This window comes from Malaclemys terrapin, chromosome 16 (assembly GCF_027887155.1).
Source record: "Malaclemys terrapin pileata isolate rMalTer1 chromosome 16, rMalTer1.hap1, whole genome shotgun sequence".
Taxonomy (NCBI): Eukaryota; Metazoa; Chordata; order Testudines; family Emydidae; genus Malaclemys; species Malaclemys terrapin.
This window is the reverse complement of record NC_071520.1, coordinates 25,930,414-25,955,828: the sequence shown is the minus strand read 5'-3', so window position 1 is coordinate 25,955,828 and position 25,415 is coordinate 25,930,414. Positions and strand designations below refer to the sequence as shown.

Below are 25,415 nucleotides of genomic sequence, written 5' to 3'. Positions count from 1 at the left end.
ACTACCCTGAAAAAGACGTTCAGGCCCCTGCCCCCTCCTCTGCCCCAGCCTTTCTGACTGTGCCGGACACTGTGTGGCTTAATATCTAATTCAGTGCACTACCCCCAGGACAGGGGAGCCATGCGGCTGTGCAAGCGGGGGCCGTGGGTAACTGGGTGCAGTTCTGTGGAGGTCAGACTAGGTGAGCTAATGGTCCCGTCTGCCCTTGGAATCTATGAGTCTGTTGTTTCAATATCCAGTTGTTTCAGGCCCTGTCCACTCTGAGACCAGACCCATGCTGGCTGACAGCCAAGGGGTTAGCACATGAATTTTCTGGCTGGTGGGGACAGGCGCTCTCTTTTCTGTGCTGTAGACTTAACCCTGCAGGGCATCTATTGCTTGGTGTTAGAATACGGTTCTGGAAGTAAAATTCCCAGTGCACAATAGTCAGGAAACAGCAGGAACGCTTCCAGCAATGGCTGCATTTAAAGATGGTTCTAGGTTGGCACGGGCTCCAGTCTGTGCATGCAGTTGGCTGTCACTGAGCGTTGGTAGGTGATTGCTAATATACAATCCCTTACATGAGCCATTAATCTATCCTGGGTGCCAGCTATGCTATTAAACTCCAAGTGTTGGCTTAAGATAACTAATGTGAGCCATGTGCATGGTGCCCCATGGTGCATTTTGCAAATGTCTCCGTTCGTGATGGTCTCTCACTGAGCCGTCTGCTTGATTTCATGGGCCAAACTTCAGTTTCCTCTTGCTGAAAGAGTTAAAGCAGTGATCTGCATGTGACGGTTCTGAGCTGAGCAAGTCATTCCTATGCCTGGGTTTCTGATGCCTTTTAAAGGCCCTTCCCCCACTGTAAAGATACACTTTAATCCCAAAGCACCTTTCCCTGCAATCAGCTTTCAGTTTTCATATCCCTGCAGCTCAGTAACACTATCAGGCTTGGCTGTGTGTATGGAAGGTTTATAAAGTATGTGCTCTGATTGTGGACTATAGTCCACTTGTTTCCACTGCTGACTTTTTGATTAGTTCCCTTGTTTGCAGTACATGCTTTGTTACTGGTTCCCCAGGGAGCAGCGAGGCAGGGTTTGATTTCACCTGGAGATTGGGAACCCGAGTACTCGACATTCCCAGGAAATGTGAGAGGGTCAGAGCCCCATCTCCTTTCAGCATCATGGATTCAGCATCCTTTCACCACTTGGATTAAAAGATCAAATTGAGCTTGGCTGAAACACAAATGGCCGTCTCCCACCCTGCATTCCCAATTTCCAGGCCAAGCTTTTATGGACAAACTTAACGAAATGTACATTTCTTGAACACTTTGGACTCTGAGAGTAACTTCCCCTGAATAGCCCAACCAAGCACTCGCTAGCTAAGCCTTCCAGTGTCCTATGAGATGTAAAAGAGATCTAGCAACAGCTGCAGCCACAGCTGGGGTAGAACACAGCAGAATTCCTGTGTCACTTTCATCTGACAGGCAACAGGTTGGATTCCCACTGAGGCATCAATAACTAAACTGCATCTCCAAATGTGAAAACTTCTGGGGACCGACTTTAGCCCCTTGACCCTACCTGGATTTTTTTTTTAAAGTAGTTTGTGGTCAGATCACATTTTAGTACATTTTCTCTGGAGTGTTCAGAGGTCTCTTTCTCACCCAGTATTTCATGGGCAGTTTCTTCCAGCTAGTTGGAATAGGTGTACGGAAAGGTCCTTTCCCAGCTGAAGCATTGAGTGGTACTGTGCTCTGTGCACTGACTTAGCATGTGCTGTGTTTCTCAGGCTGGGCTGGTAATTCCTTTATCTCCTCGACTGTTCTAGGTCTGCCAGCTGATACGCTGCAAGGTCACCGAGACCGGTTCCACGAGCAGTTCCGCAGGTAACGAAGGGCGCCCTAGTGCGGGGCAGTGGCTCGCAGCTGTTCTGAATGCTCCATTCTCCAAGGCTCCCACTACTCCCATTTTAATAATTTCCGTTTTCTTCTCTCTAGCCTCAAAAACTTCTTTAAAAGGGCTTCAGACATGTTGTACTTCAAGCGGCTCATCCAGATCCCCAGGCTGCCAGAGGTACCATCCGCTTTCCTTACTGCATGCTGATGTCTTTTGACACGGAACCAGAAACATACACGACACTTTACAGAATACCCAGAAACAGAGTCCCTGCCCCAAAGGCCTTGCAGTCCATTATGTGCGTGCAGAGCCTGGGAAGCAGAGTGCTGTAGTGAGGGCTCTGAAACAAGGCTTGCCAGCAACCCAAGCCAGGCGCTTCAGGGTAACCCTATTGATCTCAGTTGCCTAGGGGCAACTCATGGCTCTCCAGGTGTCCAAATGCACCTCAAAGTCCAAGAGCAAGGGAATTCAGAGCTAAAGGTGCCTTGCTTGAGCTTTAATTCTCCCTGTAACGACTGCCTATCGCAAGGTGTTCATAGCAGTGCAGGGAGTGTGTCCTGTGTCCTGCAGTCTCTTTATTTCAATGGTCTGAAGTCTTCTGCTTCAGCAATGAATTTCCTTGATTGGCTCCATGTTCAGAGAGAGGGAGTGTTGGCTGATCCGATGGCCGGAATGATGCCAGACATCGAGAGTGTGTCTGGTTCCCATCGACTTTCAAAGGAAGGCAGCAGTACAACAGGCACCATGGAGAATCAGCAGGGAGCGAGTTGTCCACTTCAGGGGTTCCCCCCTTTTTTCACTCTGCAGACCACTCTGTAAGAGAGAGCGAAACACTTGTTGAATCTGGCCCTGCTGCCTGGTTCTCAAAGTGTTCAATTCCAGAGATCATCAGGAATGGCTCTGCGGATGCCAGTGGCCCATGGGCCATAGAGTGAGAACCACTGAACAACTATCTTGTTCTCTCCCATACCCTGAGGTGCTGAAGCACTAACAGAACGTAGTCATGATGGTACCTGGTACCCTCCTGATCTAGCAATGTGCTCACCCCCACTGGGGCTGTACACTGGGTGCACTGGTCAGTTCATTTCACCACAACCAAGTGAAACATGTTTGGTTTTCTGTTGTCTTGACAGAGCCCCCCTAACTTCTTGCGGGCGTCTGCCCTGGCAGAGCACGTGAAACCGGTGGTTGTCATCCCCGAGGAGGCCCCTGAAGACGAAGAACCAGAAAACTTAATCGAGATCAGTACAGCTCCTCCAGTGGAACAGCAGGTGAGAGCTCAGAGATTCTTCTCAGGGGTGTGTTGGAAAGGCAAGAAAACCAAAGTCTGTCTAGGGTGCTAAAGGTCTGTGGTAATCTCCATTCCAAGGCACTGAACACTAGGAGTGTTGCTTAAAAATGGAATTGGAGCGAGCCACATGCTGTTCTTTGCACTCCGTACAGTAACTTCTGCAGCATTTCCGGCAATCTGTGTCGCTGTGCTGAAGGACAAGACGTTTGGTCTTGGCCTCGTTAGCCTCCCTGGACAACCTCGGTCGGGACTCTTCCTCTCCTCCCACATGGTTGCCTGTTCCTTGTTTTGAACAGCTGGTTACAGCTGAGGCTAGGCATCATTCTGTATAATATGGCTGGGCTGGGGGTCAGGATTTGGGAAGGGCAGGGAAGTTGATGGCAGCATGGGATGCAGACCCAGGGACTGAGGAAGCTCCTTGCCTTCGAATTTGGAAGGACACTGACGTTTAACAATGTTTCCACGGACCATGGGGATCTTTTTTTTCACATCGTTGCAATCTGAGAGTCTTGGTTTGTCATGGAAGCTGTTGGGGTGGATGACCCTCAGTAGGGAGTAAGTGGCATGAATTGGGCTCTCTCCTGCAGCCAGGGTATTGGGCTTCTTGCAACTGTTGTCTCTGGCTTTACTGACTGCTTGTGTGCAAAACAGATTAACCTGGCCACCTTCCCAGACTTTCTGTGACAGGTTACCAGGCGAGCGAGGCCTAATCTGACTTAGGCCAACCCCTGTCAGACACTTGGAAGGGCTGAGCCTAACTTGGTGCCATCTTTCTTTTGCAGAACGTGTCGGATATATTTGAACAGACCTTCGGCCCCCCCAATGGTGTTCGGGATGACAGGTGAGGGGGACGGCGGTCAGCTGACGCTAGGAGGGAGCTGCTGCTTTCTGGGCTAGTAATGAGGCTCATTCTTTATTCCCAGGGATCTCCAAATCGAAAACCTAAAGAAAGAAGTGGACTTGCTTCGGGCTGAGCTAGAGAAAATTAAACTGGAGGTAAAGCCTGGCGCTGCGGAGAGCTGGGGTGGAGGAGGAAGAACCCAGTTCCTGTCCCCTGCCACTGCCCTGTGTCCTCTCATGTTAGAACTTTCCGGATTACCACAGCTGGATGACAGGCCTGGAATCCATTTGCTGAATATTGTCACCAGTTGGGTGACTCAATGTACTGGGGAGAAGAGAATTTTGCTGTTAGAAAAATATATTCCTCTCCAGTTGGATCTAGTGGCCATTCCCAGAGATCCCATGTCAGAGTGCGTGTGTGCATGTTAGCATATTAGCTGAGGACTTCACAGGCCAAGGTAGACTCTGGGGAATCCCGGACAGGCCATTGTCAGAGTCATTGTCAAAGCCACCCCTAGCACTCAGGAGTGCCTGGCCCCTAGCCCTGTGCTCAGTCCGTGCCAGGCTCGCTGAATCGGGTGGGTAACTGCAGGTGTCTGTGTCTGTAGGCTCAGCGGTACATCACGCAGCTCAAGGCCCAGATCAACAGCCTGGAGGCTGAGCTGGAGGAGCAACGGAAACAAAAGCAGAAAGCGCTGGTGGATAACGAACAGCTCCGGGATGAGGTGGAGCGACTGCAGAGGGCACAGCTGGAGAGCAGCCGAACGCAGGGGCTTTACGTTGAAGCTGAAAGTAGGTGACCGCTTCAGAGACTCCAGAGAGAGAAGGAGAGTGTGAGCCGAGGGACCTAGAACTAAAATAAACCTTTGATGCCCAGGGGTGGCTGAATCCAGGGCTTTGGTGTTGGGTCTGTCCCTTGTGGAGAGGATGTTCCCTGTAGCCATTCATTGCTTAGTCAGGAACAGCTCCAAACCCTGCAGTGTTTGACCAGATATTTTTAAGGGAAATGCCATTAGCTGCTTATGTCAAAGTGATGGGAACAAACTGGCTCAAACTGCTTAATAGGATGCCCCGTGTTTAGCAACTAGTCTCTGCTGTTCCTGTGTTTCCCCTGTGTGTGTGAGTAGCTGTGGGTTAGAAGGCTGGTTAGTACTGAATCGCTAGGGTGCAGAGCGTGGAGTTCTTGGGTGTAACTGATACTGGGAATGTTCTTGCCTCTGCCAGAGAAAGCCAGCGCCACGGAAACGCGCTACGCCAAGCTGAAAGAGAAACACAGCGAGCTCATCAACACGCACGCAGAGCTGCTGCGAAAGGTGAGGGCTGGCTAGTGTGGCTACAGGATCGCTGGGGCTTTAGCGGAGCCAGAGGGTGTCACAGAAATCAGCTTGTATATTTTTCTCTCCCTGTTCCACTCCCCTGCTGCCGCTGCCTGTCTAGCCCTGGCCTCTTTTCTGCCCGTCCCTGCAGTCTCGACACTGTTAATTCAGGACCCCCTTCCTGCCATCTGCAGCCTTTCTACGTCTCTCCATGACCCCTTTATCTTTTCTCGGGCCTGTCAGTTTCTTTCTTTCTGTTACCTGTGGCATTTGGGGATATGTACTTTGTATGAAAGGTGCTGTCCAAAATACAGATCCTGCCAGAGCTCATTGGCCTGAGTAAAGAGGCGAAGGATCAAATGAGGAATTTGGAATTTGAATCGACTGGATTGAATGAGCCATGAAACGCTTTCAACCCTAGCAGTGGTGCTTGGAGGTTCCCCATCCCTGCCCCTTACACCCCCCCCCCCCGATATACCAAAACAACTCTCCAATCCTCCTCTCTTGTGCTCAGAATGCAGATACTGCCAAGCAACTAACAGTCACCCAGCAGAGCCAGGAAGAAGTGGCTCGTGTCAAAGAGCAGCTGGCGTTTCAGATGGAGCAGGTGAAGCGGGAGTCGGAGATGAAGGTATGTCTACTGCTGCCCAAAGTTCTGCCGTGGTTTTGACCAGAATAGCCTTGAGGGCTGATCTTGTTCCTGCAGGAATGAATGTGCACGTGTTTGTACCCGAAAAAATTGTGTGCAGAGCTGTGTTGCTCCTACACACGCAGGCGTCTTCGCTGGTTTGGCAGCCACAAAACAAGAGGCGGCGTTGAGATCAAGTGATCATCTCTGGCCTGATTTCTCTGAGGTGCTGAGCGTCTGCAGCACCTCGGCAGCCTGCCCTGAACATTGAGGTCAGCGGAAGCTGGGAGCGCTCAGCATCTCTGAAAAATCAGCTGCCGGAAGGACTGAAATTCTCCAAGCAGAGAGCAGTCCTCCAACTAGCCCATTATGTGTGTGATCGATACATGGTCTAGTACTGTTCCTTGTGTCCGGTACATAGCCTGCCCTCTGCCTTCAGGGGCAATTAGTGATTCAAATCCTTCCTAACGACCTGTGTTGGCGTCACTCAGGTTGTCGCTGCCCAGATTCCTTGGCAGTCACGTGGTTTATAGGCACATTTCACCCACATCTCCTCCAGATTCATTGCCCGTCTGTCCATGAAATCGCCAGGGTGAGTCTAAATTTTCAGCCGTGACTAAAGATTATGGGAGCCCTGCTTGGCACTATAAAGGGGCCTGGTATTCAGAATGTGCTGAGGTCTCTCAAATAAAATCCCTAGTCATGTCTGGAAAACGTAAGCTCCTGTTTCTTTAAGCAGTTGGGCTGCCCTGCCCTGCCCGTGGCCCCCTGGGTTGCAGAGCTGTAGCAAGCCATTATATAAGGGCACAGAAGTAAACCTGGAGAGCTATCCTGATGCCTTCTCTGATTCCCATCTGTCTGCAAATGTAGCTTGAAGACCAGACCTTGCAGATGGAGCAGCTGAAGAGAGAACTGGAAGCCAAGAAAGAAGAGCTGACCCAGATTCAGAGTTCGCTCAGCCATTCCAAGCAGGTACAGGGCCCAGATGGTAGGAACGCGCCCACGAAGGGGACTGCTTTTTCGAGGTGCTGAGCACCTCTGGGAATTGGACTCCAAGCAGAATCCTGCCTGTAAGAGAGTGCCTGGTGGTGCATTTCAACTGTGGGGGACTTTCTGGCATCCCTGCGACAGGCTGGAGAAGGAAATGAAGGATGTCTGCCCCTGTGCATTTGTGTAGATGACCACACAATACACTGGCAGACTTCCCACTCTTCTTAGGCAGCATTTCAGACCCACAGGGCACCAGGCAACTGCTCCCACTCAGATCCTGGAGATCCCCATGCTCATTAAAACCAGGTTCTCTGAGTGCACGATCCACCAGGTGGCAACCTGAATATACTGCAGAGGCTGCGCAGGCTGTCAATGGACCTCAGCTTGCAGAATTGGAGTTATAAGGAAATGGATAAACACTGAGAGCTTCACCCTTGTGCCAGCCCCTCTATTGCGAATAAAAGGGCTGGAATGGCATAAAGGGGCCTTAAAAGGTCTCTCTCCCCAGGGGCAGAGTTCCACAGTACAGGTCCTGTGTAAGACAGCTATAGGGCTGTCTCCTGAGCCCCCCTTTGCAAGTCTCAGCAGCGTGGGCCTGGGTTGAGGTACAGCATGAGGCAGCTCTGGGAGTTTGCTGTAACTTAGACCCCCCCCAGGACCGTCCCAAGTTACAGCGGAGGCCAGCCCTGGAGCAGGCCAGGATTCAGAGGTCACAAAGGTGGCTTAAAGCTACTGCAGGCCGACTCGCCCTGGGTGGGGAGTTCTGTGCTGCACCTCTGAGATGAACAGCACAGAATCTCACCCCAGAAGCTGTACGGCGATGGGCTGTCTCGGGGGATTCATCATGGGCTATACATCTTTCATGTCTAGGTCCCTGACTGCAATGGCTGTGGCTGGCTGTCCAGTGGCCTGTGTGTAAATGAATTTGGTGGGTCCTAGGCCCGTTCCCTCTTGGTGCATGTCCTCTTCACAGAAGCCACTACTGGACTTGGTGCTAACTAGTTGAGAGACCAAGGCCATGGTGATCTCATGCCACCCCTTGTGCTGGTCTCTCCAGGAGAACAGTCTGAGGGAAGCTTGCCCTGCTGTTGAATAACAGGAGGGGTCCCTCATCGCTTTCTAAGAGCACTACATTTCTTCCCAGATCTTTAGAAGGCCAAGAATCCCCCATGGCTGGCTGGCCCAGGCTGGCATCGGTTGTCATGCGGGTTAGTTGGTACCTGGTGCATAGTGGAGTAGGCAGAGATTTTTGCTGTGCTGAGGGCTTGGATTGTGTGTGAGTAGTTTTGAGACCCTGGCTCTTCCTGCTTTGTTTTCAGGCTGGCTCCGAGCTCCACTCCCAAGTGGAAGCCCTGCATGCTGAGAAGGACTTGCTGAGGAAGTCAGTGAGCGAGAAGGAGTGTGAGCTGCTGTCCGTAAAGGGCCTGATTCAGGAGAAGGAGCTGCTGTTGAACCAGGAGGCAGAGAGGAGTGCTAAAGAAATCAGGGAGCTGCAGGGGAAACTCATGGAAAAGGTACCGGGGAGAAATGTTTAGGGTCTCAGGGCAGAAGCCCCTTTCCCGAGCATCCCTCGGAACCTGCTGGGGCCCCGAGTGATGCGCATGCAGAGAAAGGAGCCAGGCAGGAGGCTTAGCCAGTGTGGAATGAATCTACCTAATGCCAAAGAAATCACTTTGTGGTCAGACTGCAAATGTCACGTGGCTGACGTGGCGAACCCCTTACAACCTGAATGGTCACTTGCAGTGACACAGCTTCTCTCGTGGGCAGATCTCCAGGTGATCTGCAGCCAGCAATAAACAAAGCCCCTCCACATTTCTGCCCTTCTGGGAGGGTGTATTGCCCAGCAGTCAGAGTAGTGAACTGGGAGTTTGTTCTTGACTCTGCCATTAATTTGGGCTTCGTATGATCCTGCAATGAAAGGCCATCTTTGCCTCCTGAATATCCCCAAGATTCACTCTAGCCTCATGCCAGATAACCCCCTGGCCTGCTGAAGCCCGTTTCTCATTCTGTCTCCTGGACGGCAGCGTAGTGAAGGCTGGCCTTGTGGGTGAGGCGCAGGAGTGGGAGGGAAGAGGGGCTCCAGCCTGAGCCCAAACATCTACACTGCAGTTAAACAGCCCCTTAGCCTGAACCCTGTGAGCCCGAGTCAGCTGGCACGGGCCAGCCATGGGTTTTTAATTGCAGTGTAGACATACCCTAGATTCTCTTTTGGGCTCTGCTAGAGACTTCCTGAGTGGCTTTGGGCAAGTCACTTTACCTCTTCTCCTCAGTTTCCCCATCTGTGAAATGGAGGTAATACTTCCCACCAGCTTCTGGGGCACTGTCTGTAAAGCCCACTGAGACCCTGGGCGGAAGGGCACTGCGGATGGGAAATGATTATTGCAGAGGTGGACAGCTGCAGGCTGGGAGGGACTCCGAGACCCTGCAGCATGTGTAATGTCTTTTGTTTACAACCCACAGAAAAACCAGGAGCAGAGCCTCCAGCAGAAGCTTCTGGATGACCAGTTTGGTATGCTCCAGGGGACGGTGAAGGAGGCAGAGAACATCATCCAGGACGCCATTGCCAAGCTGGACGACCCCTTGCACATCCGATGCACCAGCTCTCCAGGTAGGGAGCTGTTCGGCCAACGGCCGTTGGCAGCCAGGGAGAGCCGAGCTTTGCAGATGTGAGCTGGCTCTGTGCCTTCTCCCTGGCAGGTGGGTGATGCTGCCCCATAAGCCTCCCTGGTACTGTCTTCTTGGCTAAATATTGAGCCTGAGGGGTTCTGGGCTCCTTGGCTTTCCCTGGGGTGAATTATCTGCGACAGAGAATTTTCCTTCTTTCGTGAGTCAGACCCTAATGCTGCTTGAACGCACCCTTTGGCTTAGGCAACTGGACATCTGTTGGAGTGCGAGGAGAGGGAAGATCCCCTCTAGAAGGGACAGGTAATGCTGATCCCACCCTCGGCCCCCATCTGGCCAGCCAAGCCGCGGCAGAACAGTTTGGTAGCTCTGCTGTCTGTGCCCTTCTGGGTGCCCAGGCTTAGATGCCGGGCTCAGATGCAGGTCTGGAAAGGGCTCTTCGCGCCGAATAGCTGCAGGGCTCTCTGAACCAGGGGGCTCAGGTCAGCAGCAGCTTGCTCACGGCTGAAGGAGTGTTGGGCTTCAGTAAACAGGAGGCATCTCAAAATAACTGTAGCACTCAAAAGGCAAAAGAAAGGCTCAGCCCCCGATTGGATGCTCAGCACTCAGAGATATCCTCCTACTAATGCAGTCACACTAGGACAGCATGGCCTGGAAAGCCAGAAACAGGTTAATTCTCCTGATCGGGGCCCAGCTGCAACATCCAGACCCTCCAAAGTTTTGGGCTGTTCAGACAGGTACGTGGCCTTGTTCAGGCCCATGTCCCACGTAATCCCTTCCTCGCCTTCACTTGACCCTTGGTGTCTTTGCAGATTACCTCATCAGCCGGGCGCAGGCAGCCCTGGAGTCTGTGAACTCCTTGGAGAACGGGCACGCGCAGTATATGACCAACATGACAGGTAAAGGCGCCTGGGCCGTGTGTCCGGATCAGAAGCTGGCACCGAGGCCAGTCCCGCGGGAGGGCACGTCTGAAATGGGCAGACCAGGAAGGTCAGGCGTGGTCGCTGCGATTTGGTCCAGACTTGAACAATCCCGTGTGCTTAATGTGTCTGTGAAATCCTGGGGGTGTAAATAAATAAATAAATCGCACGGCGACGGGCCACGTTCAATACCCTGGAACATGGCCCCAGTGCTGAGAGCCTGGGCTCCCCGCCTGGGAGGGAGGAGGTGGGGGGAGTTGGGCATTGAGAGCGCTGGAAACTCTGGTTGTGGGTGGGTTGGGGAGCGTAGGATGTGCTGGCCCATGGCTGCCATTTCTGCGAGTTCAGAGCTCTGACAGGTGCATTTTAATACCTGCACATAAATTAACTAATGAGGCTCTTCTTGTGTTCAGGGTATTCAAGTCCCAACCTCTCTATCTGGGAGCTAAGGATTAGTGTTCCCAGATTGGGGGACGCTGAGACTTGGAGGGATTGTTCAGCCTCCTAACTTCATATTTAGGCTCCCAGGGGTGGGATTTCCAAAGGGAGCCAAGTGACTTAGGTGCAGACGTCCCTTTGGCCTCGACGTCAGACTCCTGTTCATGCAAAGGCTGGCCAGGGTGATTTTACTGTGTCACCCAGTGAGTCGGTGTTGGAGCTCGGACTAGGGTGCAGGAGTCCCTGGCTCCCAGGTCTGTGTGTGGGCTGCTCTGCGCTCGTCAGACAGTTACCGATTCACCGTGTGTCCCAGCTCTGAGCATTGGTACTTCGGACACTGCTCTGGGGGTCGCTGACAAACGCTTGGTGTAGGCGAGGAGAAGGGCGAGCCGATGGCCAGCAAGCAGGCAACTTCCCGCCTAGAATGATCCCCGAAACGTTTCTCTGGCGCAGGGACCTTTGCGTGTCCAGTGCTCACCCTGTGGCCTGTCTCTCTTTGTTTCGATAGATGCCACTGGGTTGGTGGCGGCCCTGGCCCAGTTTGCTCACTTGACCGCTGACACCATCGTGAATGGCAGTGCCACGTCCCACATGGCACCCACTGACCATGCCGACAGTGAGTAATGAACTCAAAGCCTGCTTTAGGCACTTTCAAAAACCCTGGCGCAGTTAGGACTGGCACCAGCCGGGCAGCCCTGTGTCCTGTTTACTCCCAGGGCAGCCATGGTGTAGCCTGGGCCAGTGCAGGATCCCCCCACTACCCTGCTGAGGTGCCTCCAGCCTGATGTGCGAGATCGCCCTAGTGGGAACAGGCGACTTCGATCTCAGTGGTCCAGTCAGGCCTTGGTCTCTCTGCCAGCATGGTGCCCTTTAATGCCAAAGGTGCTGGTAGCTTGTGTGATGCAGACACTGGACTGAGACCCAACCAGCTAATACATCTAATGCCTTGTAGTGACAAGTTCACGGGCTCTCCCCTGCTCTCAACACCTGCCCAGATTTCCAGCTCCACTTAATCAGCAGATGCCAGAGGTTGGTGCAGGTTTGAAAACAACCCGCTCCCCATTTGCCTAGTGCATTGGGCCTCTGCGGGCCCCCGCAACCCACAGGGAATGCGGGAGTGTGGCAGGACCCACTGTTGCTGTCGGCGCCTGGCTGATGGAAAGAGGATGTGCACGTGCAGCCGGTACTTTCTTGTGCCGCTGAGGCCCTAGCAAGGTGAGGGGCACATCTGATGATGAGCAGGAAGGTTCGTGTCTGCTGGAGGGGTTTTGAGTGACTCACTACGTAGTGGTTAGGGCTGGGGAGGGCAGATCTGACTAAGCGCCTCTCTGCGGTTACTAAATGTGGTGCAGGCTTCAGCAGATCTTCCTTTCTGTTGTCCAGACATGCACTAATTGAATGTTACGGGCAATCTTCCTTCTTTGCCAAGGATGAATGCAAAGCCTTCCCTGAAGCAGGCTGTCCCTTATTTTTTATGACACTAGCGCCTAGCTATATCAGCGCTGCACTGTGCAAACATGTAGTGAGAGAGTCCCCGCCCCAGACAGCTTCCTTTTGAACTAGACAAGATGGACAAAGAGTGGGCAGGGAACCAGACCCAAGAGAGACAATGTGACTTGCCGAAGGGCACACAGCGAGTTAGTGACACAGCCACCCATGTCTTCCAAGCTCTAGTCCAGTGCTCTGGCCACTAGACCACGCTACCTCCCTATTTCCTGCCTCGCCTTGTTTGTTCACCTGACTCTCTCCTATGGCTAGTGGTCTTTCCTGTTTATTTTCTCTTCTCCACTGTAATGCTTGGCACTAAGATCACACTCTTCAAAGCATTTTACAAATGTTGCTTAACCCACCCAACGTGTCTGAGGAAGAAGCCACAGAGGGAGTCGGTGTGTCAATGTCAGGACCTCCTGGTCCCAGTCTGGCGCTTGGACCACTAGACCATAACCCCCTCGCGCAGAGGAAACAAACTGTCTGCATATTTTTTAATCCTTTGCCGTAACTGAGACTTTCTCCTGTCAGAATTAACTGAAACCTGCAGGGACTGTGGGCATCGGAGTCTGGAGTATCTGAACGAGCTGAAGGATAAGCAGTTGCTGAGACAGGCAAACCCGGAGGATGTGAGGAGAACTCTACAGGGCATCCTTCAACTGGGGCAGGTAGGGGGCGATCCTCAGAGTGGGGATACACTCGTGGAGGAGCACTTCGTCTTACACACATCATTGTCTTGGGACAAATCCACCCTGGGTGTAACTCCATCCAATCCAGAGGAGCCACACCAGGAAAGATTTGACCCACTGGGGCCGAGACATGCAAGTAGGAGGATGCTCAGATGATTCAGAGGGAAAGGAAATAGTGTCCGCAAGTGGCGCCCCCTGGCTTCCTCTGCCATTGTTGATGTGCGCGGGTGGTTTCCTGGTTTCTATTTATAGCGGCAAAGTTAAGCCTTTGCTCTGCAGGGATGTGGCTTCTGCTGGCTAGCGATGAGTGCAGATTAGTGCTTAGCAGCAAGGAGCTTAACACCTTTCACTTTTTTCTCTTGCTGGAAAGTCTGTCGGATCCTCCCAGCGTGTTATACCCGAGGCTGGGGACTGGCTTGGGTTTTAGACATGGCATTTTTACCTTCTTCAGAAATGACTATTCCAGGTCCCAGAACATCTCCCTCCTCAAGTCTCATCCTGATGGGCATTTGCTCTTGGTACCACCAGCCAGCCCCCAAAGGACCCCACCATTGTGTCTTAGACTGGCAGGCAATTATGCATTCACTGTGGTGAGCGCTAGCATGAGGGACTCCCTTCTCCCCCATCCATGGCTGCCCCTCCCTCCTCACTACTCTACACCAGAAATCCAGAGCTGTGATGTATTCCAGCTCCCTTTGTCCGTCACCTCTTTCCTCTTGCTCTGTGTTTAAGCCCCCTCTAATTTCTTTTTGTTGCAGTCATGGGGCAGGAGTTCTGTGTTTGTATTTGGTTACACTTGAAAAGCTAAGTGTGTATTGAATTACTGTCCGGCATTCCAAGCCCCGGCTGGAAAAAGGAAACTTTCTTTTGGAATTGGTTTCATGTCTCATTCTTTATGATCTTGTCTCGATATTAATGTGGAACAAATGACTATTTTTTTCTTTTTAGATTAAAAAAACAACCCCCAACTGAACATAATGTTGGTGAGAGCCTGGAGCCTTGACACATTAATTCTGTTTGTGTTTTTGTAGCACCCACCCTCCTTATGTAGGAGCAGGCTCCTTTGTGCTGGGGGCTGTACAAGCACAGATTGGGAGACAATCCTGATCTAAGATCTAATTTGAATCTCTCTTCTGTGCATTTGGGTTCTGCAGGAACCTGATCAAAGTCCAATATCTCAATGTTTGTATTTGATTTTTTTTTTTTAATTCCCCGTGTGCTTTATTTTAATTCCAGGAGCCATTTATAGGGTTTGAAATAACATGATGGTGGTAGCATTTCAGTGGAAATACCCTTAGACCAGATCAGGTTATTTTAGTCCAGTAAGTGTCTCCCTGAAACCGTGAAAAATGTGCAAACCCACATCCATCCTTCTGCCCCAAATCACCACTAGCATTATACATTAATATGCTACTAACTTATAGCACAACGAGCTCTTCTGCCTTCCGCGTGCTCTGGAAAGCTACCGCAGCACTCCTGCCTGCTGAGCGTGGCACCATTGTGAGGTGCAGGTCTGTCCCTGGCTTTGGAGTGTTTTCTTGAAATGGAAAATCAAACTTCCTTTATGACCCTTTGAACCTCTCTGAGATTCCTCTGATATATTTACTGCAAGACTCTGGTTCACCTGGATCATTCCCAGCTCTTCATCTTTATGGAGAGGTTTGTTCTTGGGGTTTTGCTCTTTCCAGGCCAAAGAGAGATTCTTGCTAATTGTTTGTTTGAAAGCCTTGGGAAAGTTTTTATCCTGGCACCTGATTTCACGCTGGCTCGTCGCTTTCTTCCCTTTGCCAGGAGCTGAGACCTAAAAGCTTAGACATCAAGCAAGAAGAGCTGGGTGATATGGTTGATAAGGAAATGTCCTCCACCTCAGCAGCTATTGAAGATGCTGTCAGAAGGATAGAGGTGAGATGAAGACTGTGGACTCTGTGTCTAGCAGAGAAAAAATCAGAAATCTGTGTGAGACTTCTGGCCTGAGTCCCAGTAGAGCTGTGTGTCTGTCACACTCTGAATCAAGGCCCCCGAGGCAGACAGGGATCCAGAATTCTCAGACCTGACCACGTCAGTTCATTTGACAGGATCTCATGAAGGGAACCCCTCTTCCTTTATTTTTCCTACCACAGCCAATCCGGTGGCAGTTTTTAACCACCTCTTCCTGTCTTCTCAACAGGAGATGATGAATCAGGCCCGAAATAAAAGCTCTGGCGTTAAACTGGAAGTGAACGAGAGGTGAGTAAAAAGTATCAACTAAGGGAGAGTGGAATCTGGAGCTTCTCTTTTTGAGGGGAAGAGCTATTAATGAGGACATAGATCTCTTTAAATGAAGCCGTCTGTGTAGTGGTGTCTCTGTTGTCAAACCTGCCTTTCGTGTGCCTTGTACCATCACCACCACCAGCACTGTTGGATTTCTTATGTTCAAGCAAAATGTTATCTCCTGCAGAGTGGGGAAAAAGCATGTCCCCAATATAACATGCTGGGCTAAAATGTATTTTACTGCAAAACTCCACATACTGTACCTTGCTGCATCTGTTTTGAAGCTGTTTTCTGGGGTCCCTCAAACCGGGTTCCCCTTGGTCTGGTTTCATTTCCATTTTATTTTAATCACACAGAAGATGTTCCCTCGATCAAACTTGCTAAATATTTTCTCCTTGTTTCCAACAGAATTTTGAACTCCTGCACTGATCTGATGAAGGTCGGTACTTCTGATATTAAACCTACATTAAAATTCCTGGAAATATGTGGTGTAACTTCAAATGCTTGGCTGAGCAATCGCTCTTTATCAAATCCTTGTGAAACAATGGAGTCTGCTTTGATTTGTTTCAGGCAATTAGGCTTCTCGTAATGACATCCACCAACCTACAGAAGGAGATTGTGGAAAGTGGAAGGGTAAGGCTCACTTTGGGACCATACAGCCACTCCTCTTTGTGGGCTGACATGAAATACTGGAGGAATTTTTTTCAAAAATTGCTCGACTTGCGCAAACATGAACCTAACGTCACAGTTTCTAAAGCAGACCGTACACGATGAAACGTGGGGTGTTTATTGAAAAAGGCATCCGTAACCTGTGCTTTTAGGAGATGTTTGCTCTCATCTTAACAAGCCTGGTCAATGTACAGAAGATGGTGATGACTCAATCCAGTCTATTTGAAACAGAAGTCAAAATTGTCAATCCCTGGGGGGCCTAGAATTATAGATTTAGGTATTTAAGTGAATGTGACTTAATTTGTCAGAGATGTGGAGAGTCTGCAGCTCCCACTGACTTTGGGCACAGAACTTCTGCAAATTGCGCCAATTCTGGGTCAGTGCCTGGATATGGATTTAGGAGCCTCACGGTTTTGGGAAAATTTCACCTGCACGTTCTATGTTTTTGGTCACATACGTTTGTTTGACCACGGTGCCCTGGGACATGCTGTGTATGGTGTATTCAAGGGAGCTGAAACTTTTAAGAACAATTTGAAAATGTAACATCTATTTTGATATGTTGATTGCTTATTTAGAAACTGATGCAAAGTGTGTCCTATTAAATGCGACCTAACATTTTCGTGACAACAGGGGGCAGCAACAACACAAGAATTTTATGCTAAGAACTCCCGTTGGACGGAAGGCTTGATCTCTGCCTCCAAAGCTGTGGGATGGGGAGCCACGCAGCTCGTGTAGGTATCTGCAATGCCTGTCGGTTTTAAATAGTCACAGATTGGAAATGTTTCTCATGCACTGCACAGGAGGTTACCCTCAGTATGTGCTGCACTATGGGTGTACAGAACCCCTGTATATGCTGTAACCTGTAACCAATGTGCGCTCCGGTTTCCTAGCAACTGAATTTAGAGCTGACCAAATAGACTATATGCGTTAGGATCCCAGTTCTCTAGACCCAAGCCCCTCAATCAATTGAACAGGTAGTGTTGTCTCCTTGGCTGCTGCCCCACCTTCCGCTGATCATCGACCCCTAATAATACAGACGTTAGATTCTAAGGTTTGTCCCAGGAGAAGGATTTTTGCTTCCTCTTGTTAGCAAATATTGAATATGTTTTGGGTGTTACCACAATTGAAATAGTAGTAATAATGTAGGGCTCAGTCCTGCCAGGAGTCTGACCTCTATTCCACCGGTGTGAATGGTAGGACTGGGTCTGTGGGAGAATAGTCCACTGCCTGATACATTTCACAGCAAGGAAGTTTTGTTTTCTAATAGCCTGAATCCAGGTCCACTCTAATCATCCCCTTCCTCCTTGGTTTTTACACCCTTCAAGTACTGCTAGACTCTGGGGTTTTAGCACGTTTCCTCTATACACGAACCCTTTCAAAGAAAAGCTTTGCAAGCAATTATTTAAAGCCACATGCAGAGTTTGAAGGATAAATAGCTTTGCACTTTCCTTATGTCAGGCTTCTCTAATCAGACTTCACTGTTGATCTGTATTTTAGAGAATCTGCAGACAGAGTGGTCCTGCATACGGGCAAATATGAAGAACTGATTGTCTGCTCCCATGAGATTGCAGCCAGCACAGCCCAGTTGGTGGCTGCATCCAAGGTAAACTTTTGAACAGAAATGCATAAGAAAGAGGTGTAAGCTGTGACAAGTGTCTCCTCTGTTGTTCTGGTGGGGACACATCTAGGCATCAATGTGTGGGGGTCTGCGTCCCCTTCAGAATCAGAGCAGGCTAAGCAAAACTCTCTCTTGGAGAGGAATTATTACTTTTCAATTTAATTATGTTTTTTTTTAAAGTGAGATGTTGAATCCTTCATCTCCAGAAGGGCTGGCCTCTGAAAAGAGGATACAAAACCTTCTTGCCTCTCCTTTTGAGCTGACTCTGTAGCAAGAGTTCTGATACCAACACAAAACCCCAGAATAAATAACTGTAGACATCTGGGTTGGAGATTATATATATTCCATTTTCCGCCACCTTTCCAATGTATATGGACAAAAGAGGTTTTTAAAGGTTAAAAATGATTGATAGGTAGATAGATATTGGGTTCTTTTATCTGTGTTGCAACGTTAGTTGATTAAAACTAAAAGTATGTTAAAAGCTTATTTTATTTTTCACCACTGATGCTTTGTTAGTTCACTTATTTTGGTCACATCGGACAATGAAAATAAACTAGTCAATTTCCCATTTGCTTCTAGTCCATTTCGTCTTCAGGTTCTTATGGACTAGCAGCATGCTGCTGCAGTAATGTTTAAATTAAAGAACTAAATAACCTTTAAAAAACGAAACCTAGAGGTTGGGCCTAGCCTGCTTGATGCGGCAAATAACCAGATTCTTTCAGCAGCAAATAACCAGATTCTTTCAAACAAAAGCAAATGAGGTCTTGCCCCTTTTCCATTTCCGCAGCTTAGCGGTGTCTCATTTGGCTCTGAGTAGACTCTAAAGGGTTCAGGTTTCCATTCACGCACACATTTGGAAGTGTGTTTGCATATGTACAAAAGACTGGCCTCTCTTTGCAGTTTCCTTGTAGCTAAGTGACTCTGAAAACACCCGGTTGATCTTTGCAGGTGAAAGCCGATAAGAGCAGCAGGAACCTGGGCAAGCTCCAGGAGTGCTCACGCAACGTCAATGAAATGGCGGCCAATGTTGTGGCTTCCACTAAGTCCGGACAAGAGCAGATTGAGGACAAAGGTGAGGTGTAAACAGAGCCTTGGGGGTTTCAGTGCAGAAATTTACACGACTCTCACACTGACTCCAAGTGTCAGCTCATGTGCATGTCAAATGAGCAGATAATTTATACGCTTTCTGCTAAGCGCCCGTACAGGGCTGGTGGGAGGAGAATATAATGGTGGATCAGTGTTTAAGTGCTATGGGATTCCCACATTCTGGGGTTTGGGGCTCTTGGCCTGCAGAGACCTATGCTTCTATTTGGGCTCTGGGAAGCACATTCAGTCATTTTTACCATCATCGACACCGCTGCTCTTACAACAGACTCCACTGGGCCATCTTAAGGACTTTGTCTACGCACCAAACATTCAGGCAGGCCTGAACTACTGACTGTGAATTACAGGCCCAAATTGCAATGCAGCCAGGAGATGAGTATCGTTCTCCTGCAGTCGCACGCCAACTACCAGCTGCAATTGTTCCTTAAAACTTTTCAGTGATTGAACTTTTAAAAATAATTTTTGTAATAGTTTAGCATTCATTTAATGTGAAATATTCCATAATGGAGACACAATCTAGGAAGTGATTTCTAATAACTTCCACAGGGACTAAGAGAAAAGTAGCTGTTACAGGATCAAACTTTTCAGTCTTTTCCCATAAATATTTGGGTCCCTGTTTATAAAGTTTCCAGGGATCGAACAAGGGAACTCCAAAGCTAGAAGTGTGAGCGGCTAGAGGTCGATCTAGCTAGAGTCATCATGGCTCTGCACGTGGGATTGAGACATACGTGCTTCAGCTGTGGATTGGGCATAGAGAGAGGGTTAGTAACACACTCACCAGTGGGTTACACTAGCACTTTCCCCACCTATTTGGACTGAGTGTGTGTGTCCAGCTGGCTCTGTTCTGTATCGTCGTTGGGACATGATCCTTGTAAGCTACAGGATAAACCCCCTCTCTCTCTCCCTCTCCCCCCACAAGATACTATGGACTTCTCTGGCATGTCGCTAATCAAACTGAAGAAGGAAGAAATGGAGACGCAGGTATGGCATCCCTTGCTGAGAATAGGCAAACAGGGCTAGCTTTGTTTTACTGATCTAGCAAACGGAGTGCTCCCAGCCGTCCTCTCAGAACTAGTCTCGGAGAATCTCTGGTATGGATTTAAGCAGACAAGTCTTCAGCAATAAAATGGGACATAACTGACCTTGTTGCCAAAGAGTTCAGTCTCCTAGAATAGGAGTATATAGCAGAATGTATTAGGATGGGACACTGCAACTGCCTAAAATTCAGCTTGTGGTTCAACAGCAGAAATGTCTTCGTCACATCCCCTCCTAAAGCTCACTCTAAAGCTAACCTCGTTGTATGGTGTTCCTGGTGCAGAATGGCTGCCACGTTCTACCCCAGAACAGGCTGCATTTCTGGGGTAGGAGATCCCTGTGATACCGTTAAGAGCTTTAGGCCCCTTAAAGAACATAGCCATGATCGAGAGCTTCATAAACCATAATGTGATGGGAGAACGGTCCCCTTCTCTGACTGCTGCTGCCTATGACTAGAGGGATCATAGTGGTGTGCACCCAGCAGCTTGGGGTTAGAGAGTAAAGGGCTTCTTGTTATGCAGGTGAAGGTGCTGGAACTAGAGAAGAAGCTGGAGAATGAGCGAATTCATCTTGGCGAGCTGAGGAAGAAGCATTACGCTTTGGCTGGAGTGTATGAAGACCCAGATGAGGGGGATGGGAAACCAGGTGTGGCTCCAAAGCGGAGCATCTTGAAGAAGCCACCACTGGCTCAGAAACCTGCCTTCCCCCTAAAACAGGACTGTGAGGTATTCTCTCTGATCCATTCCCCTTCCGCACTGCTAACTAAACACCTCTGGTGGTTGCTATGTCTTATTTATCCTTGTTTGATGTAGGGGGAAACTGAGGCAGAGCCAAGTGAAGCAACGGGCTTGGGGCTACACAGCAAGTCAGTGGCAGAGCTGGAATTAGAACATGGGAATTGCAGTTCCCAGAGCTCAGCCCAGTTCAACACCGGGTCTGCTGCATGCACTCGGTGTTTTCAGCATGAATAGTCCCCAGTGCACTTCAATCTATAAACTGGTGGGATTCATACAAATGAAGGCTGGGGTGTGTGTGTCTCAATTTGCCTCTGTAACAGTCCTGCCACCCAGCCAGGAATTCTTACGCAGGGGGGAGGGGTAACGGAGCAGCAGTGCACCTGCCCTCTGGGAGACCAGTGAATGAGGATTATTTATACCCCGTGGGCTAGGTGGGTCTTAGAGATGGAATTAGGTAGGTCCCTGCCCCAAACAACCTACAGTCAAGTTCCAGACAAAGGGTGGAGAGTTCCCCTTGTGATGATGGTCAGTGCAGTTCAGAGAATGGGGCAGGAGGGCACATTGACAGCGCTTTCACTACTGCTTTGGTGAAAGGACCCAGCTGGGGTGGTTGCCATGGGCACTGGTGATGATGCCGCCTTTTACCAACAGAATTGATTAATGGGTTTTTTCCACATTGCCTTTTTAGCTGGAGCAAAACGACGGCGTTTTTCAGGCCCACATTGTAAATTTCTAGGGGGATACAGAAGTTGATTCAGCACACAAGGAAGAGGAGGCGTGGGCTGCTGCATTCGCCTTCCAGCCACAGTACTTCATCTTGGTGGAGGGGGCTAGGATTCCTGCCCCTCCTAATTCTGCTGGGCTCAGACTGTGCAGGCCCCACGTTACCCCTCACAGGAAGAGCTCCACGTACCATGATGCAGGCATTCCAAAGCTGTTTTATCTGTGTTTTAAACAGATACTAACTGGATTAACCCAAGAATTGCCTTCAAGCTGGCAGGCTGCTGTTGTTCGGCTGGTTCTCCTGACTGCCACGTGTGAAGAATAACATGACTTTATACTTCCTTTCTATCACTAGAACAGTTGGGTTACTGTCGTTTACTAAAGCAATGCTAACAATGCCACGTGGCACATCAGTTCCACAGAAAGCGATTGGAGCAGCTCTCCTAGGTGATTGATTTTTTATTTATCAGCAGTAGGAATCTTAAGTAAATGTAGGTGTATCTCACTACTGTAGTGCACAAACTTTAAGGAAATGTGAAACGTTTTTAAAGTAGGAAGTTGCTCTTTTCTTGCAGCATTTGGTTTAACAATGTGGCAGGTTGAGAAAGGGTAACTGATGTCTCTGCATGGGTAAGTACTCAAAGGAAGAGGCATAATTTTGTTTTAAACTGTCAATGTTTAAATGTTTTTAAAGGAACAGGGCTCATCCAGGGGAGAACTAGTTAATATATATGATGGCAATAAGGGTGCAAACTTCTTTCTTATTAATGGATCAAGGTCAGAGGAATAGTTTCACTGTTTATAGTTAAGATAATTATCAGAATTAAACAATCTTGGTGTACAATATCCATGTAATAATTATTGGTAGAAAGTCTGCAGCAATAAAAATTTTGGGGAGATGTTAATTTAAAAAGACTCTGTTGGTTTAAATACTATAAAATTCCTTCCCCTGAGTTACTAGTAACAGTTAGATTTGAGAACATTTTATTTAAATATATATTTTTTTGCTTTTCTTGCTGTTTATGGACAATAGTCACTTTCACTATAGCTCATTGTAGATCTCTTGTGAAGTCAGTTTCAGGTCCTGGGTCTCATGCCCTAGCCCAGTGCTGCACTGGTTGGGACTGCAAGAACTAGATGGAAATGTTTTAGCCCTACCCAGTCTCTCTGTCACTAGGAAGTGTGGTATATAGGAATGTGTGACTGCTCTTCAGTACATAATGCTTAGGGAGAGCCTGGAACTGGCTTCAACTCCCACTTCCCATCCTGTTTGTTCTCTACTGTAGGGGAGAGGTCACTGGCACATTGCCACATCAGGCTTCTAAACTGGAAGTGTGGTTGTCTTCATGCATTGTTTGATCAGCAGCATAGAGCCATGCACTGGCCTTCTCCCCCTCCACACACACCCCAGTGATTTGGTACTTCGCCTCCTCCACTGCTGAGAGCATGGCCCAGGCCGTATAGTGGGCTGATGGTATACTGCAGGGTGAGTCCATAGGCAAACCACTAATCAAATCTGGACCACCAGACACTTTTGAATAGACCCTGAAATCTTTACTTATTATGGTTATTGCAGTGTGAAAAAATGTTTCTCTGGAGTCTGGACCGTGACTATTTTTTGTCAAAAAAATAACAGACTCCCCCGCTGTATGTTAGAATGAACTGTCTCACTATCAGAGCTTAAATTCAGCTGGAGCAGAGCTCCTGTAAATATTTTCAAACCCTGGGCACAGACGCCCTGAGACCCAGCACCTCCCGCAGGGCTCCAGGAAATACTCAATGGGAGTTTAAGCCCTGTTCACTGTGCAAAGAGCCCTGTACTCAGCATTTCAAATGTGGATGCATAAGGTTAATTTATGCAGCAATACACCCGATTGAAAATGTTGGCTGATATGTCTTCTGAAACCACGTTTTACTTCCGGGAGAGTGATTTTTGTCACTTCAGGATTTCAATTAAGGAATCTGACCATTCAGAACCAAGATTTCTGATAATTGAAGTGAATCCAGGTGACAACTTAACCTGTCACTGCGCCCTTCCACCCAGTTAATTGAAGGTATTTCCATGTAGACAATCACACCACAAATCACTTCTAAAGGTAGTACTGACATGCAGTCTGCAGCAGTTGCTTGCTATCAACTTTTCTGTGTGAAGACAAGACTACATGATGGAACTCTCACAGCAAAAGGAGAACTGAAGGCTTGTAACTGTTTTTATACTGAAATCTGTTTGTTATATTTTAGTAGCAGGAAAGCTTGGTTTTGTACTCTTTTGTAAATCTCAAACAAGCAATAAAATGTGTTCATGGGTCTAATATCTTTATTATAAATTGTGGCAGGTAAGGGGAGACAATTTAACAAAGGGGCAGGTTCTGCTAAGGAGTCAAGTTAATGCAGACAACAGCTAAGTTTTGGTATGCAAGAACACTTCCTTCATCATAAAAAAACCCAAGTTTTTGTTCACACTTTTCCCCCCTCTGTTCAATTATTTTTAGCATTGGAAATGGAAATTGGCTCTTCTTAAAACACTGCAGCTGGTTGGGACTTCTGTTTGGTTTGCACAGAAAGACCGCCCTGATCACATGCACCTGAACAGCCACTAATGTTTAGTAAATATTCATATCCCTCAAAATAGCCCAGCACATCCCAGTCCCACAGATCAATATCAGTCTCTGCCTCGCCTTGCCCTAAACTTTTGTCTGGGTGGAGGTGAGGCAGCACCAGGACAGAGCAGCTCAGTGATACTTGCTTGAGCTAGTTCATTTCCTTGCCTTTCCTAGCTGGACACATCTCCTCTATGCTTCTGGCTCAGGGGCTGAGAGCTTAGGAGCATCTTTGAAGGGCAAATACTTAGGGAGACACAGCAGAGGGTTTTCAGGAAAGGGAGAGAATATGGTTAAGGGAGAGGGGAAGGGTAGTTGTAGGGGAGAAGAGTTATTGCTGGAGATCTCACATGGAAGGGCTCTCAGCCTGTTCCCTAACATCCCCGTTGATATAAGGGGCACTGGCTATGGGTCACCCCCTCACGTTGGGGAACTGATGGGCACCTTTAGGTGAAAGTGAGGCTGCACACAAAGAGCTCAAAGGGAGATGGCAGCCTGTGGCTTTGGACAGCAATGGACAATATCCTTCCATCTCATGGCTGCTAAAGTCAGCAATTAATGAGAATCTTAGGGAAAAACAAACAAACCCTGGGAGACTTGGTGTAAAACTGACCCAGTGTTGCCAAGTTACTGTCGTTGTTCTAAAGCATGCCAACATGGCTGAGCAAATAGACACCCTGCTGCATACAGGCACCTGGCCATTTACAGCTTGGACTCTCCCTCTTTGCATAGGCTGCCGGTACAGCAGCCGTGTTTTAGGAGAGGGGGAGAGTAGAGCTGCATTTCTGCTACTATTCAACGTTGGCTTTGGTAACAGTCGAGCATGGGTGCTTGAAGGCCCAACAAAACTCTAAATAAATCCTGATGGCAGGGGACATCTCATTCTATTAACCCCCAAACGTTTACGCCACCCCCTTATTTCATCCCTTATTCTTCCCCGTCTAGAACAGTTTGGCTTATTCCGAGTTAGGAAAAAGGTTCATGCCATCACTATTTAATAACTATGCAGAATGGACCTAGGTCTTTATAGATTCAAAATGCTGCACAATAAATTCCTCAAACGTGTTGTCTCATTTGCAAGGAAAACAATGGCAGCCGCAAAACAGCTTGCTGAATGCTAAAACGAATTAATTGTATGCAGTGCAGTTGTAGCCATTTTGGTCCCAGGATATCAGAGCTCTGTGTAAGCTCAAAAGTTGCTCTCTCTCACCCACAGAAGTTGGTCCAATAAAAGATTTTACATCACCCACCTGGTTTCAAAGCAATTTAGTAGCAGGGCCAGGATTAGCATCCAGGCCTTCAGTTCCCAACACCATGCTTATTCCCTCCACACAGTCAAATCCACACGTGTAGCCTGCAACATGGAAGGACCTTAGGAAAAGCAATTAAACAGGCTGGAATGAAGATCCTATCCACATCTCAAAATCTGTAATGTAAGGGGCCATCCTTCAGACTGGCTTGTATAAATTACAAGTTACATTTTTGCATCAGTGAAGAGAATGATCGAAGTTCAAGCCATTTAAGAAAAACCTTAAACAGAAAACCTTTTAGCCCTTATGTCAGTGCTGGGCTGCAGCGACAGC

General features: G+C 48.7%; 1 protein-coding gene across 1 annotated transcript in view; it reads left to right on the top strand.

Moving 5' to 3' along the window:
- The window catches only part of HIP1R (huntingtin interacting protein 1 related), a 58,166-nt gene extending 34,622 nt beyond the window's left edge, over positions 1-23,544 (top strand). Inside the window, exons 9-32 of the mRNA XM_054006516.1 lie at positions 1,807-1,864; positions 1,976-2,051; positions 3,008-3,145; positions 3,948-4,006; positions 4,089-4,161; positions 4,614-4,797; positions 5,230-5,318; positions 5,836-5,952; positions 6,820-6,921; positions 8,259-8,453; positions 9,400-9,547; positions 10,374-10,460; positions 11,428-11,535; positions 12,939-13,075; positions 14,888-14,998; positions 15,264-15,322; positions 15,755-15,785; positions 15,917-15,979; positions 16,646-16,746; positions 17,513-17,618; positions 18,582-18,705; positions 19,657-19,718; positions 20,294-20,497; positions 21,198-23,544. Of these exons, the coding sequence (XP_053862491.1) occupies positions 1,807-1,864; positions 1,976-2,051; positions 3,008-3,145; positions 3,948-4,006; positions 4,089-4,161; positions 4,614-4,797; positions 5,230-5,318; positions 5,836-5,952; positions 6,820-6,921; positions 8,259-8,453; positions 9,400-9,547; positions 10,374-10,460; positions 11,428-11,535; positions 12,939-13,075; positions 14,888-14,998; positions 15,264-15,322; positions 15,755-15,785; positions 15,917-15,979; positions 16,646-16,746; positions 17,513-17,618; positions 18,582-18,705; positions 19,657-19,718; positions 20,294-20,497; positions 21,198-21,245 (2,480 nt within the window). The 3' untranslated portion in view covers positions 21,246-23,544. The remainder of the gene's footprint in view (positions 1-1,806; positions 1,865-1,975; positions 2,052-3,007; positions 3,146-3,947; positions 4,007-4,088; positions 4,162-4,613; positions 4,798-5,229; positions 5,319-5,835; positions 5,953-6,819; positions 6,922-8,258; positions 8,454-9,399; positions 9,548-10,373; positions 10,461-11,427; positions 11,536-12,938; positions 13,076-14,887; positions 14,999-15,263; positions 15,323-15,754; positions 15,786-15,916; positions 15,980-16,645; positions 16,747-17,512; positions 17,619-18,581; positions 18,706-19,656; positions 19,719-20,293; positions 20,498-21,197) is intronic.
- Positions 23,545-25,415: the final 1,871 nt, after the last annotated feature.